The sequence below is a fragment of the Ovis canadensis genome, chromosome 2 (genome assembly GCF_042477335.2).
Source record: "Ovis canadensis isolate MfBH-ARS-UI-01 breed Bighorn chromosome 2, ARS-UI_OviCan_v2, whole genome shotgun sequence".
Classification (NCBI taxonomy): Eukaryota; Metazoa; Chordata; class Mammalia; order Artiodactyla; family Bovidae; genus Ovis; species Ovis canadensis.
Genome location: NC_091246.1, coordinates 188493478 through 188511895, shown reverse-complemented (window position 1 = coordinate 188511895; position 18418 = coordinate 188493478). Strand labels below are relative to the sequence as shown.

Below are 18418 nucleotides of genomic sequence, written 5' to 3'. Positions count from 1 at the left end.
TTGGGGAACTTTTTATACATGCACAGTGTTGCCATTCACGGGAACCTCTCAGAGGGAGACCTGAAGGACCTTTGTGAAGACAGGATGTCCCAGCTGGATGGCATCACAGGACTCATGTGGGAGAGCTGTGGTTCAGCCCTGCTTGTCCACAACCACATGTGGCATTCAGGCCACAGGAGCCCCTGTCTCCTGTTTGTTCCCTATACCATCTGGGTAGATGGTAGGGCATCGAATTTATATTCTCTCTTCTCAGAGCTCACGACCTGTCCTGAAGGTTTATCCAGGTGCTTTGAAAGAGAATTCCTCTTTATGGCAGGAAAGACCTGTGACAGGAGATAGTTCAAGAATTCTAAGATCCCTTTTCCTTTCCGATTTCCACTTTCTTCCTCTGAGTCCTATGCCTGCCAAGTTCCCTTTAGGCTCTTTTTAGTGATCCTCAGCAACAAACACCGTGGGATGGGGTGTATATGGTGGAGAATGATTTTCTAGAGATACCCAAGGTCCGAGGAGAATCTTAACAGAGTTTGCTGAGTGATTCAGGAGGGAGTGAGGTGAGGTAACCTTTGTCCTGAGGCTTGTTTTCTCCCTTGTTGATGAATGCATGAGGAAAAGCCAAATTACTTTTCCCCCAGGAATGTTATCTGTTTTGCTGTAGTCATGCTCAGGGTTTCCAGTGTGTGAAAGCCAGTGCATGTCCTTGAGGGCACACCCTCCCTTGTGATTGCAGAGCCGGCTGACCGCAAGCTCCGTGGGCCAGATCGTGGGCCTGTGCTCTGCCGAGATCAAGCAGATCGTGTCTGAGTATGCAGAAAAGGTAGGTGGGGACCCAGCTGAAGCCATCGCCTCAATAATGCCCAAGAATTTGTCCTTCTGCTTCCGTACCCCTCCCAGCAGTGATGGAGGCAAGTTGTAATTCATCAGCCACGTTTGTCAGAATATCCACCATGCAGTGCCATCCACATTTGCCCATTAGCTAAATTCATTTTCTTCTGCAGTGACTATTTTTCTATAAATATAAAGAGAAAACCTGTCTCTTGGAGCAATTATTGCATCTGATAGATGGATGCCTTAGGGACAGCACCCACATTTTTCCTTCTCTAGCAGGCTTCCTATAACTTGGGCACAGTTTGGTGGATGAGGCTGAGGGATGAAGCTTTGCCACTTACGAGATAAACCCCATAACTCAGCCAAGCCCAAGGCAAAATTTTGTGTCCTGCTTTATTAAAAGGGTATAGAATGAGCAAAAGCCTGAAAGTCATATTTCAGCATTAGATTTTTTTTCCATCCTAAGAATAGGCAGCAAGACCTTGAATATTTCAGGGAGACAGTGATTAATCATTTTGCACATAACTGATTCTGGTCTGGCCGAGATATAGTATCAGTAAAATCAGATTTACAGGGCCTTGTTTCACATCCTCCCTTCCCCAACCCTGCTCCCTCTGCCCGCCTAAAACGTTAATGTCTGTTCAAGCATCCACTTTCGCTTTCCCTGTCTCAAAAGCCTTGATATCAAATGAGTTCTGCCCTGACCCTCTGTGCAATGGTCTTCTGAAGAGATTGCATAGATGATGTAGTTGGACAGTGGATGTCACCTGTAATCTGGGAGTTACAATCAGCTCTAAGCACAACAGTGGTCATCTCACACAAAGTGAAGGGCTTTCTGAGCAAGACTGAGTAAAATGGTACAGAGTAGTGTTTAGCAGAGGGGAAGGGGACAGAGGGAGGGTGAAATGGGTAAAGGGGGTCAGTAATATGGTGAAGGATGGAAATCAAACTTTTGTTGGTGAGCTCACTTCCAGAAGTAGAAATAAAGTTGAAATAAAAATAAAAACTCATGTTACAAGTCAACTTAAGAAAAAACAGCATAGAATGTCTAGGGATGGGGTTCTCTTGTTTTCCCCACCCTCAAAGTCTGTGCTTCTTAACATAGGTTTTCTGATCCAACTTTCATATTAGAATCCAAAGTGAAAGGAAGTGAAAATCGCTCAGTTGTGTCCAACTCTTTGCGACCCCATGGACTATACAGTCCATGGAATTCTCTAGGCCAGAATACTGGAGGGAGTAGCCTTTCTTTTCTCCCAGAGGATCTTCCCAACCCAGGAATCGAACCCAGGTCTCCTGCATTGCTGGTGGATTCTTTACCAGCTGAGCCACAAGGGAAGCACAAGAATACTGGAGTGAGTAACCTAGCCCTTCTCCAGGGGATCTTCCTGACCCAGGAATTGAACCCGGGTCTCCTTCATTGCGGGCAGATTCTTTACCAACTAAGCTATCAGGGAAGCCTAATAGTATCCAAAGCATCCTCTTATTTTAATTTACCACCTAGAAAAGGTGACAGTGGTTAGAGTGTCATCTGACATTTGTCCAAGGATTTAGGTCATCCTGAAATTACCAGTAGAATCAAAAAACTTAAAGACATAGTTGTGGACAAGAGTGATTAATTCACTGCCCTGAGAAGAAGTGTCTTGCTTTGCTGTCAGCACACACACACCTGGATGACAAGGGGGTGAGCTTGTACCTGCCCTTAGGTTGCCACATAGCATCACTGATTCAGTTTTTACAGAAAGACAAACATACGGGGTACTCACTGCTCTTCCTCCGGGGACTCTGACTTTTATCTTAGACCTGCCCACTTTAAGTAGATAGGAGCTTAGATTATTATAAGAGGGGAAGCAAATAGGTCTCCTTAGTACACACGTCCTTGCCTGGTAGTCATGAAGCTAACTTGTCTTCCCCATCAGCTCTGCAATTCCATGTTTCCTGCTGTATCCCTGGGCTGCCCTTCCCTCACCCTTGTGCAGTGATCTGATGGCTATATTCTGTATTCTGTCCTTCTGTTCTGCCCTGCCTGAAAAGAATGAAATTAGAAGTAGTTTTGGACAGGTCTTTTTCAAAGGATGTGTATAATTAAAAGACTTCCCTAGTGGCTCAATGGTGAAGAATCCCCTGCCAATGCAGGAAACACACGTGTGATCCCTGGATCAGGAAGATCCCCTGGAGTAGGAAATGGCAACCCACTCCAGTATCCTTGCCTGGGAAATTCCATGGACAGAGAAGACTGTCAGGCTACAATCCATGGGATTGCAAAGAGTCAGATATGACGGAGCACACACGCATACATATAATTAAAACTTCTCATGGAATTGGAGTTCAATGGGAACCCACTTCAGCAGCTCTTGCCTGGAGAATCCCATGGACGGAGGAGCCTGGTAGGCTGCAGTCCACGGGATTGCTAAGAGTCGGGCATGACTGAGCGACTTCACTTTCACTTTTCACTTTCATGCATTGGAGAAGGAAATGGCAACCCACTCCAGTGTTCTTGCCTGGAGAATCCCAGGGATAGAGGAGCCTGGTGGGCTGCCATCTAAGGGGTCGCACAGAGTCAGACACGACTGAAGCGACTTAGCAGCAGCAGCAGCAGCAGCAGCAGCAGTTCATTGCTTGATAATGTTGTTTGTATTGGGTAGATCATATATCATTAAAGATGAGGGCTTTTGTAATTAAATTGACTTTAATCCTATTCCCGTATCACAGTTATTTCATATTTGCATATTTAATCCAGTATGTGTCCCAGATACCCATGGTGGCACCTAGTTGCAGCCATCATGTGTGTGTAAAAGAGGTAAAACAGAGCAGTTACAAATACAGCATTGGAGTCCTATCTTGGTTCATGTCTGTCTCCTCAACTTCCCAGCTCTGTGACCTTGGCCACTTTATTTAATTGCTTTGCCCTAGTATCTTTATCTATAAAATGAGAATAATGTAACTCTCCTAGCAGGGTGGCAGGGTATTGTGAAGATTAAGTGAAATGTGACGAAAATGCCCAAAACAGTGCCTGGGGCACATTATAGCCATGCAGCTAATGGTAACCTTTATTTATACTTTTATAAACTGCATTTTTTGGGTCACATTAAGTCCTAAATGTTTTCCATGTTTCTAGTCTTCATAATTATGTGAATACTAGATAATCTAGCACAATTCATTAAACATTTCCTTATTGTTAGACTTTTGTTTACCATTATAGATAATCCTCTTGTAAAATCTGAACAAACGGTTTCTTTGGAAAGATTTCCTAGGAGTCTAAAGATTGGATTCTGACCCCTCTGTGTTGCTTTATAAATAAGTTGTGGCAATATAAAATACTGCCTCCATGAAGGGGCTTCCAGGATGATCCAAGAGTCTCCCCCTCTGTTCATTTGTCTAACTTGCTGCCTTAGTGGCTATAAAAGAGTACCTCTTTGGACCACTGAGTGGCTTGAACATGATTGCATGTTTTTGTTTGCTCTATTTTCTGCTTATTTGACTGATCTGTTGAAGCCTTTACTCACTTATCCTTCGGGTATCTGATGTTTTCCTTATAAATTTGATTAAAATCTCTATTCTAGATTTAAATATTTTGTCACGGTGATGCACATATTTCTCAGGCTGTTCTTTTATTTGTTTATTGCTTTTCTTTTCATGCAAGGTATTGGTACCCAAATTGATCATTCTTTTTGTTTCAAAATGGCAGTGTTCTTTTTACATTGATCTGATAAGTAATTCATTACATTTCAGCTCATAATTTTTTATTTATGTTTAATCCTTTATGCTACATAGAGTTCATTCTTATTTAGTCCACAATCTGGATCCGTCTAGTTTTCCTGCTCCTATCCACTTACCTTAATACTGTTTATCAGATAATTTCTTTATACTCATTTGGAGATACTTTGTTTTGTTAATTTTATTTTAGATCTAATTTAAGCTCTGTATTTTCTTGCTTCCTTGGTTTATGCTTCTGTTTTTATGCACCTACCATGAAAAAGTCATGTTTGCTTTTTGTTTTTCTTAATTTGCTTTGTTTGCTGTTGTCAGTGTCCTCCAGTCAAAGATCCCTGGGAACACACCCATAGTTAGACAAGTTGGGCTTATTACTGGTTGTAGTGAAGGAGACCACACAGCAGTGGGGAATCATACAGCATCTCAATAAGGAGGCCTTAGAAAAGACTTAGGGGATTCAGACTTCTTTTAGGTGATTTAGAGGAAGATTAGAGAAAGTAGAGCTTTGCTCTGTGTTAGATGCATTGAGGAGGGATAATTCGGTGAATGAGTATCTAAAGAAATCTTCTCTATGGGCCAAGGGAAAAGAATCACGGGTAAAGCTCTATGTTCATGTTAGCCAGTATAGGGGGATGTTTGATCATTTAGGGGATTTGAATAGTGTTCATGTTTTTGCCCATATACTACAAACATTACAGAGTGGTCATGTTTTTTTCCTTGATCCTTGTGACCCTGTCTTATGTTGATGTCCTCTGGAGTTATTTATATTTAACACAAAAGCCTAGTGTGAATGCAGCCCAGCTCCCAGCAACACCAGGGTCTTGCTGAGACTACCAGACTGGCTCTCAAATGTCAGGGGTTGCTTTTCTCTTTCTCTGTGAATTTAGTATGTGTTGCTACATAGCAATAGTACACAAATAAGTGGCCTAAAATAACATAGTATATTATCTCATGGTTTCTGTGTTTGGCACAGTATAGCAGGGTCCTTAGTTTCAGACTCTTAAAAAGTTAGTGAAGGTGCTGGCCTGGGCAGTAGTCTCATCTGAGGCTTGGCTGGGGAAGGATCCACTTCCAAGTTCACATGGTTCTTGGCCGCATTCAGTCCTTCAGCACCTGTCAGCTGAGGTCAGCGGGTCTGGCTGTCAGCTAGAGACTGCCCTCAGGCCCTTGCCAGCTGTGCCTCTCCAACCTCACCACTTGTTTCAGCAAGTGAAGCCCCTCCACACGTTAGTTTTATGTGACGTATTGATGTGCATGTGGTCACATTCATCCCACCATGTTTGCAGAGACTGTGGGGCTCTGTCAGAGTTGTCCACCATGGTGTGTTTGTTTTTCTCTTTAATCTTATTGCCATAAATTGGACTGAAATAAGGCAATTCATCTAAAAATCCATGCCCCTACCTTCAGGGCCTCAGTAATGAAATGCTTGAAAGTAAAGATGGAATTGAAGAATGCTCAAGAGGAAAGCCTTTTGGTGGAACTTGAAAGAAACTCAAATTGGCCTGAGATCAGGATGAATTTTTGCTTAGTGAAGAAAAGGAACAATAATTTTTGGAAGATGAAAGTGTGAAAATGATTTTGTGCCTCAGAAATGAATCAAACAGTGTGCTTGGTGCACGTCATTGGATGGTCAGCAGGCACTGAAAAATAAAAATGAAGTGAAAAACATATGCAGGCTTCTCTTTCACTGGTAAAGTTCAGCAGTTCTTATAATAGTATAAAATGGTACCTAATTCATGTGTTTCAAAGCAAGTCCCTGAGATGTGTAACTCAATTTAATATGGTTCCTGTAAAGCAATAGGGAAGAAGAACACAAAGAAGCTTCCGTGTACATAATTTATGAGCATTGACAGAGTCCAGCCAGGGAGCTCCATCTCCGATTGTTTCCAGAAGGGGCACCCTTCCGAGAATGTGCTTGCTGAGTCATCGCTGTGCCTTGTGGTACTGCTGTCTAACATGCTTACTGCATCTTATCATTCACTGTTAGAGGGAAGAGGAATCTAGTAGTGTGATTTGCAGAAAACGAAGGGTTTGGCTGTCCCCAAAGTACTTCCACTCTACTATACCAGAAGGAAGGGGAAGGAAGCAGAGCCAGGCAAGGCAGGAAGGGACTCTGACTCAGTGCCACGTGCTAACCAGCGGTACACCATTTTGACTCATGCAGCTAAGTCTTTCCTGGTCAGCGTCTCCCTGAGACAGGATATGAAACCATTTTGTAGATCGCAGGTCTGTTGGGGAATCAGGAGAATCTACCCTGCTTTGTTTCCGTGCCGTTACTGCTATCGCAAACATGGTGAACGTTCCAAAAACCCACCAGACTTTGTGTAAGAAGTGTGGGAAGCGCCAGCCCCACAGAGTGACACAGTACAAGAAGGGCAAGGATTCTCTGTGTGCCCAGGGAAACTGGCGTTATGACCGGAAGCAGAGTGGGCATGGTGGGCAGACTAAGCCGATTTTCTGGAAAAAGGCTAAAACTACAAAGAAGATTGTACTGAGTCTTGAATGCATTGAGCCCAACTGCAGATTGAAGAGCATGCTGGCTATTAAGAGATTCAAGCATTTTGAGCTGGGAAGTGATAAAAAGAGAAAGGGCCAAGTGATCTAGTTTTGAGCTTGATATTTTGTTTTATTATAAAGACAATAAAAATTTGAGATTGTTTACTTCATTTAGTTTCAGTTGGTTTTTTTGGGAGGGAAATAAAAGTGCCATCAAAAAAAAAAAAAGAATCCACCCTAAGTTCCGTATCATTGTCAGGTACTTTAAAAACACTTTATTAAATATAGTTGATTTACAGTATTATATTTCAGGTATACGGTGTAGTGATTCAATATTTTTATAGACTGCTCTCCTTTTAAAATTATTACAAAATAATGGCTGTAATGTATCCTTGATATGCAAGGTACCCTTGTTGCTTATTTATTTTATACATAGTATTAATAGTTTTGCCAAGAGAACACACTGGTCATAGCAAGCACCATCTTGCAATAACAAAAGAGAACTCTACACATGGACATCACCAGATGGTCAACACCAAAATCAGATTGATTACATTCTTTGCAGCCAAAGATGGAGAAGCTCTATAGAGTCAGCAAAAACAAGACCAGGAGCTGACTGTGGCTCTGATCATGAACTCCGTATTGCCAAATTCAGACTTAAATTAAAGAAAGTAGGGAAAACCACTAGACCATTCAGGTGTGACCTAAATCAAATCCCTTATGGTTATACAGTGGAAGTGAGCAATAGATTTAAGGGACCAGATCTGATCGACAGGGTGCCTGATGAACTATGGACGGAAGTTCATGACATTGTACAGGAGACAGGGATCAAGACCATCCCCAAGAAAAAGAAATGTAAAAAAGCAAAATGGCTGTCTGGGGAGGCCTTAAAAATAACTGTGAAAAGAAGAGAAGCAGAAAGCAAAGGAGAAAAGGAAAGGTATATGCATTTGAATGTAGAATTCCAAAGAATAGCAAGGAGAGATAAGAAAGCCTTCCTCAGTGATCAATGCAAAGAAATAGAGGGAAACAATAGAATAGGAAAGACTAGAGATCTTCTCAAGAAAATTAGAGATACCAAGGGAACATTTCATGCAAAGATGGGCTCAATAAAGGACAGAAATGGTATGGACCTAACAGAAGCAGAAGATATTAAGAAGAGGTGGCAAGAATACACAGAACTATACAAAAAAGATCTTCACAACCCAGATAATCACAATGGTGTGATCCCTCACCTAGAGCCAGACATCCTGGAATGTGAAGTCAAGTGGGCCTTAGGAAGCATCACGAAGAACAACGCTAGTGGAGGTGATGGAATTCCAGTGGAGCTATTTCAAGTCCTGGAAGATGATGCTGTGAAAGTGCTGTGCTCAATATGTCAGCAAATTTGGAAAACTCAGCAGTGGCCACAGGACGGGAAAAGGTCAGTTTTCATTCCAATCCCAAAGAAAAGCAATGCCAAAGAATGCTGAAACTACTGCACAATTGCACTCATCTCACATGCTAGTAAAGTAATACTCTAAATTCTCCAAGCCAGGCTTCAACAGTATGTGAACCGTGAAATTCCAGATGTTCAAGCTGGTTTTAGAAAAGGCAGAGGAACCAGAGATCAAATTGCCAACATTCACTGGATCATGGAAAAAGCAAGAGAGTTCCAGAAAAACATCTACTTCTGCTTTATTGACTATGCCAAAGCCTTTGACTTTGTGGATCACAATAAACTGTGGAAAATTCTTCAATAGATGGCAATACCAGACCACCTGACCAGCCTCTTGAGAAATCTGTTTGCAGTTCGGGAAGCAACAATTAGAACTGGACATGGAACAACAGACTGATTCCAAATAGGAAAAGGAGTATGTCAAGGCTGTATATTGTTATCCTGCTTATTTAACTTATATTCAGAGTACGTCATGAGAAATGCTGGACTGGATGAAGCACAAGCTGCAGTCAAGATTTCGGGGAGAAATATCAATAACCTCAGATACATAGATGACACCATCCTTATGGCAGAAAGTGAAGAACTAAAGAGCCTTTTGATGAAAATAAAAGAGGAGAGTGAAAAAGTTGGCTTAACGCCCAACATTCAGAAAACTAAAATCATGACATCCGGTCCCATCACTTCATGGCAAATAGATGGGGAAACAGTGGAAACAGTGTCAGACTTTATTTTGGGGGGCTCCAAAATCACTGCAGATGGTGATTGTAGCCATGAAATTAAAAGATGCTTACTCCTTGGAAGAAAAGTTATGACCAACCTAGATAGCATATTCAAAAGCAAAGATATTACTTTGCCAACAAAGGTCCGTCTAGTCAAGGCTATGGTTTTTCCAGTGGTCATGTATGGATGCAAGAGTTAGACTGTGAAGAAAGTGAGCACCGAAGAATTGATGCTTTTGAACTGTGGTGTTGGAGAAGACTCTTGAGAGTCCCTTGGACTGCAAGGAGATCCAACCAGTCCATTCTAAAGGAGATCAGTCCTGGGTGTTCTTTGGAAGGACTGACACTAAAGCTGAAACTCCAGTACTTTGGCCACCTCATGCGAAGAGTTGACTCATTGGAAAAGACTCTGATGCTGGGAGGGATTGGGGGCAGGAGGAGAAGGGGACAACAGAGGATAAGATGGCTGGGTGGCATCACCGACTCAATGGACCTGAGTTTGAGTGAACTCCAGGAGATGGTGATGGACAGGGAGGCCTGGCGTGCTGTGATTCATGGAGTTGCAAAGAGTTGGACACGACTGAGTGACTGAACTGAATTAACTGAACACTCCTTTGTGTGAATGTGTATATACACTGACACATTTTCCTTCATCTGTTGATGGACACTCAGGTTGCTTCCACATCTTGACTTTTAAGTAATGCTGCTGTGAATATTGAGGTGCATGTACCGTTTTTGAATTAACATTTATGGTTTTTTGGGATATATACCCACAAGTGGAATTACTGGATTATATAGTAGTTCTATTTTTAGGCATTTGGGGAACCTCCATACTGTTTTCCATAGGTCCTGCACCAGTCTACATCCCCATAAGTAGTGTACAAGGGTTCCCATTTTTGTACATCCTCCCTGATATGTGTTATTTATAGGCTTTTTGATGATAGCCATTCTGACAGATGTGAGGTGATAGCTTTTTATGGTTTTGATTTACATTTCTCTAATAGTGATGTTGAACATCTTTTCATGGGCCTGTTAGCCATCTGTGCATCTTTTTTGAGAAAATGTGTGTTCAGACCTTCTGCCCATTTTTTAATTGGGTTTTTAAAAAAGATTGAGTTGTATGAGCTGTCTATGTATTATGAACACTAATCCCTTATTGATCGTATCATTGGTAAATATTTTCTCCCATTCCGACAGTTGTCTTTTCATTTTGTCAGTGGTTTCCTTTGCTGTGCAAAAGCTTTTAAGTGTAATTAGGTCCGTGGAAGGAAAGTTGTGACCAACCTAGATAGTATATTCAAAAGCAGAGATATTACTTTGCCAACAAAGGTCCATCTTGTCAAGGCTATGGTTTTTCCAGTGGTCAAGTATGGATGTGAGAGTTGGACTGTGAAGAAAGCTCAGTGCCGAAGAACTGATGCTTTTGAACTGTGGTGTTGGGGAAGACTCTTGAGAGTCCCTTGGACTGCAAGGAGATCCAACCAGTCCATCTTAAAGGAGATCAGTCCTGAGTATTCATTGAAAGGACTAATGCTGAAGCTGAAACTCCAAATACTTTGGCCATCTCATGTGAAGAGTTGACTCATTGGAAAAGACTCTGATGCTAAGAGGGATTGGGGGCAGGAAGAGAAGGGGACAACAGAGGACAAGATGGCTGGATGGCATCACCAACTCGATGGACATGAGTTTGAGCGAACTCCGGGAATTGGTGACGGACAGGGAGGCCTGGCGTGCTGTGATTCATGGGGTTGCAGAGTCGACTGAGCGACTGAACTGAACTGAGGTCCCATTTGTTTATTTTTAGTTTTATTTATTTATTTTGCCTTAAACAGGTCCAAAAGAATATTGCTATGATTTATGTTAAAGAGTGTTCTGCCAATGTTCTTTTCTAGGAGTTTTATGGTTTCACGTCTTACATTTAGGTCTTTAATACATTTTGAGTTTATTTTTGCATGTGGTGTTAAGAAATGTTCTAATCTTATTTTTTTACGTGTTTCTATCCAGTTTTCCCAGAACTACTTGTAAAGAATCTTTTAAAAGCCATTGTATAGTCTTGCCTCCTTTGTTGTAGATTAATTGATCATAGGTGTGTGGATTTATTTCTGAGCTTTCTGTTCTGTTGCATTGATCTATGTGTCTGTTTTTATACCAGTAGTATGCTGTTTTAATTTCTGTAACTTTGTAGCATAATTTGAAGTTGGGGAGCGTGATACCTCTAGCTTTGTTCATTTTTCTCAAGATTGTTTTGGTAATTTGGGGTATTTTCTGGTTCCATATAAATTTTGGAATTATTCGTTCTAGTTCTGTGGAAGTGTCATGGGTATTTTGAAAAGGATTACATTAAATCTGTAGATTGCTTTGGGTAATATGGCCATTTTAATAATATTAATTCTTCCAATCCAAGAGCACAGGATATCTTTTCCATTTAAATCATCTTCACTTTCCCTTTTCAGTGTTTTATAGTTTTCAGCATTCAGGTCTTTCACCTCTTTGGTTAAGTTTATTCCTTGGTAACTTTTTTGGATGTGGTTTTAAATGGGATTTTTTTTTAACTTTCTGATAATTCATATTAGCATATAGAAATGCAACAGATTTCTGAATATTGATCTTGTGTTCTGAAACCTTACAGAATTCACTTACTAGTTCTAATAGTTTTTTGGTGGAGACTTTAGGATTTTCTATATATAGTACCATGTCATTTGAAAATAATAACGATTTTACATCTTCCCTTCCAGTTTGATGCCCTTTCTTTCTTTCCTTCTCTGTCTGTGTCTCCCTCTCCATCCCTTCCTCACCCTTTCTTTCTCTTTCTTTCTTTCTTGTCTGATTGCTGTGGTTAGGATTTTAATACAGTGTTAAATAGAAGTAGTAAGAGTGGACATTCTTGTCATCTTCCTGATTTTAGGGGAAAGGCTTTCAGCTTTTTCCCATTATGTATGATGTTAGCTGTGGGTTTGTTATAACTGGCCTTTATTGTGTTGATATATATTCCCTTTATACGCATTTTGAGAGTTGTTATGAATGAATGTTAAATTTTGTCAAGAGCTTTTTCTGTGTCTATGATCCTATGATTTTCATCTTTCCTTTTGTTAATGTGGTTTATAACATTGATTTGCAAATGTTGGATCATACTTAAAATCTTGGAGTAAATCCCACTTATCACAGTGTATGGTTCTTTGTATATATTGTTGAATTCAGTTTCCTGATGTTTCACTGAGGATTTTTGCATCTACATTCATTAAAGATACTGGCTTGTAATTTTCTTTTTTGATAGTGTCTTTGGTTTTGATAGCAGAATAAAGATGGTTTAATAGAGTGAATTTGTGAGTGTTCTATCCTTGAATTTTTTTTTGGAATAGTTCAGGAAGGATAGGTATAAGTTCCTTGTATGTTTGGTAGAATTCTACAGTGAAGCCACCTGGTCCTGACCTTTGTTTACAGAGGTGTTTTGTTTGTTTGTTTGTTTTTTTCCTATTTCATATCAAGTAGTCTGTCAAATTATTTATTCTTGACTTAGTTTTGGCAGACTGTATGTTAGTAGAAACTTGTCTGTTCTAAGTTGTACAATTTGTTTGTATATAACTGTTTATACCATTCTCTTATGAGTTTTATATATCTGTGGCATCATTTGTTATTTCTTCTTTCTAATTTCTTATTTTGTTTGAGTCCTCTTTCTTTTTTCTTCCTTATGAGCCTGGCTAAATGTATTCAGTTAAGATTATCTTTTAAAGAAAAAAAGACTGCTCTTAGTTTGATTGATTCCCAACCCCATTGTTCTTTTGATCTCTATGTTGTTTATTTCCTCTCTGATCTTTATAATTTCCTTCATTCTGCTGACTTTGGACTTTGTTCTTTTTCTGATTCCTTTACATGCTAGGTTGTTTATTTGAGACTTTTTTTGTTTCTTGGAGAAGACCTGTTTTTCTTGTTTCTTGTAAACTTCCCTCTTAGAACTGCTTTTGCTGCAGTAAAAGTTGTATTTCCATTTTCTTTTGATTTTCCCTTTGAGTTTATCTTTAACTCATTGGTTTTTTAGTAGCATGTTGCTTAGTCTTCACATGTTTGTGCTGTTCTTATTTTTCTTTCTATAATTGATTTCTAGTTTTATACCATTGTGGTGGGGAAAAAAAATGCTTATACAATTTCTGTCCTCTTAGGGTTGTTGAGACTTACCTGTGGCCTAGCATGTGATCTGTCTTGGGAGAGTGTTACATGTATTCTTGAAAAGAATGTGTATTCTGCTGCTTTGGGATGGAGTGTCTTGTAGATACCTATTACATCCAATTGGTTGGTTATATCATTTAAGACCACTGTTACCATAATGATTTTCTCTCTGGGTGATCCGTCCATTGATATAAGTGGGGTGCTAAAGTCTACTACTGTTGTATTATTGTTAGTTTCTTCATTTGTGTCTGTTAATATTTCCCTCATATATTTAGGTGCTCTTACATAGGATGTGTATCTGTTAACATATATCCTTTCTTTGTATTGATCCCATTATCATCATACAGTGCCCTTCTTCATCTTTTGTCAGAGACTTTGTTTCAAAGTCTATTTTGTCTGGTATGAGCATCGTTACACCTACTTTCTTGTCATTTCTGTTTGCATGAAATGTCTTTTTCTCCCCTCACTTTTATAGTCTATGTATGTCTCCAGCTGTAAGGTGAGTCTCTTAGTACATAGATGAGTCTTGTTTTGGGTTTGTTTGTTATCCAGTCATCTACCCTGTGTCTTCTGATTGGTACATTTAGTCCATGGATCCGTGCATGCATGCTGTCACTTTAGTCATGTCCAACTCTGTGTGACCCTGTAGACTGTAGCCCGCCAGGCTCCTCTGTCCATAGGACTCTCCAGGCAAGAATACTGGAGTGGGTTGCCAGTTCCTCCTCCTGGGATTCTTCCCGAGCCAGGGATCAAACCAGTGTCTCATATATCTCCTGCATTGGCAGGTGGGTTCTTTGCCATTAGTGCCACCTGGGAAGCCCCAGGCTATGGATATTCAAAGTAATTATTGATAAGCGTGTACTTATACGTATCTACTTTATACATACATCGCTATTTTGTAACTTGTTTTCCTATTATCTTTATAGTTCTTCTCTGTTCTTCTTTTTATTTCTTCCTTTGTTGTTCTTTAGTGATATGCTTGTGTTTCCTTCTAGTCTTTGTGTATCTATTGCAAGCTTTTGATTTGTGGTTACCATGGGGTTCATATACCTTGGCTTCCAACTATATCTACTTGTTTTAAACTTACAGTCATGTAAGTTCAGACACATTCTAAAGAATCTAGAAAATTCTAAAGAATTTTTTTACTCTCCTCCCCAACATTTTGTGGTTTTGATGTCACATTTTACATCTTCAGGTCTGTCCCTTCACTATTGTTTGTAGTCATAGTTGCTTTTACAGTTTTTTGTCTTTTAACCTTCATCCTAGCTTATTTAAGTGAATGATCCTCAGCCCTCACTATATATTTGCCTTTCCTAGTGGGATTTTTCCTTTTCTATGCATTCTTACTTTTTGTTATAGCCATTTGTTTTCCTTCTAGAGAAAGTGCTTTAACATTTTAGGATAGGTTTGGTATTGATGAACTCTTTGTTTTTACTTGTCTGAGAAGTTCTTTATCTCTCTTTCAACTTCAGTTCTAAATTATAAACTTGCTGGGTAGCATATCCTAGGTTGTAGGATTTTCTCTTTCAGCATTTTTGAATATATCATACCACTCCGTCTATCCTGCAGAGTTTCTGCAGAAAACTCAGCACATAGCCTTATGGAGGTTCCCTTGTATATGACTTTGTTTTTCTCTTGCTGCCTTTAAAACTCTCTCTTTAGTTTTAACTGTTGCAGTTTTAATTATGCTATATCTTCACTGGGTCTGATTGAGTTCATCTTGTTTGGGACCCTCTGTGCTTCCTGTACCTTGATATCTTTCCTTCTTCAGGTTTGGGAATGTTTAGCTATAATTTAATCAATATATTTTTAGCTCCCTTTTCTCTCTTTTCTACTGATATCCCTTAATGTCCATGTTGATAACTCCTGATGTTATCTCAGAGATCTTTTAAACTGCTCTCATTTTTTCATGTTTAGTTTCTTTCTACTGTTCTAACTGGATGATTTCCGTAATTCTGTCTTCCAGATCACTTCTGTGTTCTTCCTTATCGCTTAGTCTGCTTTCATTCTTTCTGGTGTGTTTTTAATTTGTTATCATATTTTTCATTTCTGACTCATTCTTCTTTATATTTTCTAGTTCCTGGTTAAAATTTTCACTGTATTAATCTATTCTTTTCCATAATTCAGTCAGCATTTTTATTACTAATGCTTTGAATTCTTTATCTGGTAATTTGTTTATTTGTATTTCTTTTTTTCCCAGGGATTTCTTTTGCTCTCTCAATTGAGAACCAGCTCCTCTGACTTCTCGTTTTACTTAAGTTTGTCTTCTTCTATGAATTTACGTGAAACAGTTACCTATTGCAGTCATGAAGGGTGTCTTTGTGTGTGTGTCCCTGTACAGACTGCATGTACCTACTACCTTTGGTGGGAGAGCTGGATTTGACATCAGAGCAAGTCACATCTTTCCTCAGAGATATACTGGCAGCTCTCACCTTGGCAGAAGGTGGGGCTGTAGGTGGAGGGGCTTGAGTTGGAGCCAGTTGTAAGCTAAAGCTTCCCGTCTGCTCAGTGCCCATTACTGCTGTGTCAGGAACAGGGATAGATCCCCAGTTGCTGAAACAGAAGCCCTGAGGGCTGACTCCAAGCTAACTGTTCCCTTTAAGTGTGTGCTTTTCCCTTTCTTGGCGCTGAGACCCATGCTTCTGACAGGGGAGCAGTGCTGGAGCAAGAGGAGCCTCTGTGGGCTCTCAGCTCAAAATAGGTTGCAGGCTCTGGTGGGCCAGCCATAGACAGAGGCCAGGGCTGCCTCCCAAGTGCCACCTGTACAAGTACCACCAAAGGCTGCCCCCACCCTATTCAGATGGCTTTGGGTCCAGGTCTTCTGTTGTCCCTCAGAGCCAATCACTGCCCCCAGCCTCTGCCTCCCCTGCCATGTCATAGAGCCGTGTCACAGGACAGATGGGGACCCGTGTGGGTTCTCAGTCTTGATCAGACTGCAGGCTGTGGGGCCTGGGTGCCATCAGAGATTGGGGCTGCTTCTGATGCGCTGCCCGAGTGAGTGCCAGCAGTGGCTGGGCTCTCACCTCAGTCATGACAACCCTTAGCCCCTTATGGAGCTGTAGTATGAAATGAGTGAGGCTGGGGCGTATGCCAGGGCGGTTGTAGGAAGCCGGGCTGCCGCTGGAGCAGTCCTCAGTCCACCCTCCACTCTGCCCTGAGAGCAAGCAGATGTGCTTCTCACAAGCACAGTCTAGGCTTGCCACAGCCCTCCTGTTAGTCCCATTGGCCCTCCAGTCAGCTCAGGGGGCTCATCTTCCGTGTGCTGGACCCCAGACCATGAGGAACCCAACATGAGCTTGAAGTGCTCACTCCCTGGGACGGATCTCCACTTGTGTGATCTCCCCTTTCCTCTACATTCCCTTCTAGGGGACCTGACCTGATCACTTTTCTTCCCTTCCTACCTGATTTGTTGTTGTTTAGTCACTAAGTTGTATCCAACTCTTTTGTGACCCCATGGACTGTAACCTGCCAGGCTCCTCTGTCCATGGGATTCTCTAGGCAAAAATACTGGAGTATGTTGCCATTTCCTTCTCCAGAGGATTTTCCTGACTCAGGGATCGAATCTGCATCTCCTGCATCAGCAGGTGGATTCTTTACCGCTGAGCCACTGAGGAACCCCTCCTGCCTGATTACATGTGGATTTTTCTTACAGACCTTGCTTCCACTTCCCAGTTAGTTTTCAGTAGGAACTGTTCCATATATAAGTGTATTTTTGACGATTCACGGAGGAGGTAAATTCCATGTCTTCCTTCTCCACTGTCTTTATCAATTTCCATTCCAAATACTTTTTATACTATTTTCTTTTTTTTATTTTATTTTATTTTATTTTATTTTTTTAAATTTTAAAATCTTTAATTTTTACATGCATTCCCAAACATGAACCCCCCTCCCACCTCCCTCCCCATAACATCTCTCTGGGTCATCCCCATGCACCAGCCCCAAGCATGCTGTATCCTGCGTCAGACATAGACTGGCGATTCAATTCTTACATGATAGTATACATGTTAGAATGCATTTATTTAATTTTCAAAAGAGCATGTTGCCTCTTTGCTTATAATCCTCTGCCTCCTTCCATCATTATACTTACTCAGTATGCAATTGAAGTTAACCTATTTATGTGTACATTGTTATCGTTGTTTAGAGTCATGTCTCACTCTTTGCAACCCCATGGCCTGCAGCACGCCAGGCTCCTCTGTCCTCTCCATCTCCTGGAGTTTGCTCGAACTCATGTCCATTGAGTCAGTGATACTATCACTGACTCATCCTCTGTCACCCCCTTCTCCTCTTTCCTGGTGGCTCAGATGGTAAGGAATCCGCCTGCAATGCAGGAGACCAAGGTCGATCCCTGGGTCTGGAAGATCCCCTGAAGAAGAGAATGACAACCCACTCCAGTATGCTTGCCTGGGAAATCCCGTGGACAGAGGAGCCTGCTGGGCTAATGACTGAGTAATGACTCAGTAAATAATACGTTCACTTTTACCTATGTAGATTGGATCACATTTTACCATTCTCTATAATGTTGGAGCCTCACCAAACACCTGGCAGAGTTGGTACTCAATACATAAGCATGTGACAATGTATCTATTTAGGAAATGGAACTAAGATCAGTGGAAATTTGTCCACTACCATGTAGCTAATAAGTCCCAGGTTTGCATACATGCCTGCTGACTTTGAAACCAGTCTCTGTGGCAGGACGGTGTGCTCAGAGGGCAGCCTCCTTGACCATCCTTAGTGTCTGCCTCCCAGGCTTGTTTCAGTGACAAAGCATCTTTAGGCTCTCCCAGTGTCTAACTGCCCACCTTGGGCTGAGTGGAGTGAAGAGGCCAGGTCATGTTGGAAACTAACCACAGAAGCAAGTAAAAAGGAAAATGACGCAGCCCAAGCGCTCACACACAGTTGCACCTAAGCTATTGAAAACTGTGGAATTTTCTATTTGGAGTATGTGAGTGGTTTTTTATATCACTGGAAAATACCACACTGAAATGTTCTCATCCACCTTTCCAGAGTGTAATATCCTAGCCAGAAGACTGTCAACATCTCAATCTTACTCTAAGATGAGGCATTT

General features: G+C 41.0%; 2 protein-coding genes across 3 annotated transcripts in view; both read left to right on the top strand.

Annotated features, from left to right (window-relative positions):
• The window catches only part of CCDC93 (coiled-coil domain containing 93), a 107826-nt gene that overhangs the window by 44782 nt on the left and 44626 nt on the right, over positions 1–18418 (top strand). For both annotated transcript variants that reach the window (XM_069577779.1, XM_070292232.1), the window contains exon 11: positions 728–814. In XM_069577779.1, the coding sequence (XP_069433880.1) occupies positions 728–814 (87 nt within the window). The remainder of the gene's footprint in view (positions 1–727; positions 815–18418) is intronic.
• LOC138434022 (large ribosomal subunit protein eL42-like) lies at positions 6748–7148 on the top strand. Its single transcript, XM_069577781.1, has one exon. It carries the CDS (start codon positions 6827–6829, stop codon positions 7139–7141), a length of 315 nt encoding a protein of 104 aa, XP_069433882.1. The 5' UTR covers positions 6748–6826; the 3' UTR covers positions 7142–7148.

Bases quoted from the DNA above. Each gene is read 5' to 3' on its own strand.
- LOC138434022 (XM_069577781.1), top strand. From the start codon at position 6,827: ATGGTGAACGTTCCAAAAACCCACCAGACTTTGTGTAAGAAGTGTGGG.